We start from the raw sequence: 2,562 nt of genomic DNA, 5'->3' as shown, positions 1-2,562 counted from the left end.
GAATAGTGCTGCCACCTCTTCAACAATAACATTGCTGCTCTTTTGTTGCATTGCCAAAGATGTTTACAAATTTCCGGGGTAGAGTAGCGATGGTGCGAAAAGCATGATAGTATGAAAGTAGAACTGTCAGGTCGATGGCTGTAAAGGTGTTGACATGTGCTGACTGACTGTCAGGAACGAGGAAAACATACGGAATGTGGTTATCTCAGAACATGCTGCTACGGTTCAGACTGAGTACAAACGAACTGAAAAATGGATATTTTTTCGTAGGACGCTGAAGACCTGGTGATTAGTTTCCTTCGCGGTTTCCTCAAGTGTTGTGAGACACGATTTTAATGCTTTTAATGGTACCATCACGAAACGTGTTGCCAAGTAGTAGCGTGATATTTTACAATTAATCATGGCTTTGTTGGGTATGCCAAATGGTACTCCCTTAGGCAGCATGATCACGGAAACCGAGCAGATAATTAGTCAGCTTGAACGAGGAACGGTGGTAACAAAGTTTTTCCAGCGCAAGCGACCAGAAAGGAAAACACTAATGCTTCGACGGGAAACTCGGCAATTAGTCTGGGCCCGTACAACAAATATAAGGACATTTGAAGTAGCTGGTAAGAGTTTGTTTGTTTTGTTTGGTATGACATATCATTTTTGCTTGAAACTGTTTGTGAATGTAGTGAAGGAGCAATCCCACACGCGATCATATCAAGTTTGTATGAATGGTTTACCTCTGATGCAAATAAAAAGGGTATGCACACACAATTTTTCACCCTCTACAGCAGTTCTCTATTACAAACATAAAATACCAGACCAGCTAGCGCGCCGTAAATAAGATTACTGATTCACTATCTGTGTTACTGAACGCCGAAAACTGAAGTCTGAGAGATCGTGTTTAGTTGCACGGTTGCAAAAATCACCTAGGTTGACAGTTATGATCAGATGCTGAAGGAACTAGAATACAGCAGCGTTTCTTTATTTTTAAAAACGAGACATTCCGAATACGAAATGGAGCGCAATAGTGTATATGTCGAAAAATAGCAGTGAAGTGACAAAAATGCACTGAGACGCTACTAACAGAATAACAGGAAAATAAGCCCAGTGTGCTCCTAACATTTTGCTGCTTGATGTAAATACCTTCTATGAACACTGTTGCTTGTTATATGGCAGCTGAAGTTCGCAGTCCTTAATCTAGATAATATTTGATAGTTAGTATTTTAATTTGAATCTACAGGAATGCAAAATTTATAGCTGTGTTTCAGCTCGCTGAACTTTTCAATCCATAATTCATGGAAAGATAGTTGGTGGGTTTATAGACAGATTTTTGACACTCATCAATGTCCGAAACAAGGAATGAAAATGGTAAATCTGAAGATACTTAATTTTTTCAAGTAACAAAACTGGAAAAATTTAGTAATGAAATAGTTAGTAGGGTTCATTGGAAGCACTAGCAGCCACAAGTTGTTGACAAACTTGTAGCATTTTCTCTGTGAGATCTCTCTTCTGGCAACTGGATACTCTTTCTGGTTAGGAGCCGTGCAGAGGTTGTGAAGAGATCAATCGCACTGGGTTATCTGGTAGATTCTTCACCTGTGAAAATTTTGTTCACCAGAGAAGTTTGAAGTAGACAGGTATTTTTATGTATGAAGAGGATGTTGGAATTATCTGCATTTCTAAAGTCAGTAATGTTATTTCACTACTTCTTATCTATACTTTTGGATGTCATTGGTATTCCTCTGTTCACCAATGAACATGTGAAGCGGCTGCAGTCAAAATGCTTCTCCACCGGGACCCTTTCACCACCAAACTGATGTTTTTACTTTTTATTCTTGTGATTGTTAAGGGCATTGGTAATCATTCTGACATTTGATGAGAGATTAATCTGCAAATAGCACAGTGCTCTATCCATTTGTGTTCCATTCATAATGCTGCTGCCGATCCCACACTGAAATGAATGTGGCTGCATTGCCATGAGGAAGACAACACTACCAGAGATCTGCTGCTCTCATCCACCTAACTAACTTGACACTCAGTGCAACGACTGATGGAACTGATTGTAACTGAGTAATATGAGTAACGCCTCCCATCAGCCACCACGCCGAGAGTCGGCTTGTTTTGCTCAAGCTATAAGTCATGTTGTGGAGTGGTTACTCTTGGTAACTCTGCTACTGGCAATGACAATTATTTCTTGTATCTTAAAATGACACTTTAAGCCATCTTTAATGCTGTTATGATTGAAGCAGTAAGATTTGCTCAGTGCATAATGTTTCTAAATGGCTTCTTTGTGGTGTTAAGTTGCCAATATAATCGAAACCACTATCAACGCTATTCAGGAAGAGAGCAAACAGCCGATTTTCTGCATTTTGAGGGGCTATCAACAGCTATGATCACTAGGATTCAGAAAGAAATATAAAATCAAAACTGTCTTTCAAACACTGCAAAAGATAATAGACCTAATCGACATGATTTTGAGTGTTTGGCATGGCATCTGTGTAGTTTTTCATTGGTATTCTTCTAAATCTGCCACACATACTTGAGAGGCCACCCAACTTCCCGCTTCAGCTAAGG

The 2,562-nt window shown here is 39.5% G+C and overlaps 1 protein-coding gene across 1 annotated transcript in view; it reads left to right on the top strand.

Annotated features, from left to right (window-relative positions):
- The first annotated feature begins 88 nt into the window (after positions 1 to 88).
- LOC126260201 (1-phosphatidylinositol 4,5-bisphosphate phosphodiesterase gamma-1) overlaps positions 89 to 2,562 on the top strand; it is a 282,094-nt gene continuing 279,620 nt past the window's right edge. Inside the window, exon 1 of the mRNA XM_049957484.1 lies at positions 89 to 608. Coding sequence (XP_049813441.1) covers positions 401 to 608 — 208 coding nt within the window. The 5' untranslated portion in view covers positions 89 to 400. The remainder of the gene's footprint in view (positions 609 to 2,562) is intronic.

Source organism: Schistocerca nitens, chromosome 5 (genome assembly GCF_023898315.1).
Source record: "Schistocerca nitens isolate TAMUIC-IGC-003100 chromosome 5, iqSchNite1.1, whole genome shotgun sequence".
In the NCBI taxonomy this organism is placed as follows: domain Eukaryota; kingdom Metazoa; phylum Arthropoda; class Insecta; order Orthoptera; family Acrididae; genus Schistocerca; species Schistocerca nitens.
Note: the sequence above shows the minus strand (reverse complement) of the source record. Positions and strands in the feature narration are given on the sequence as shown.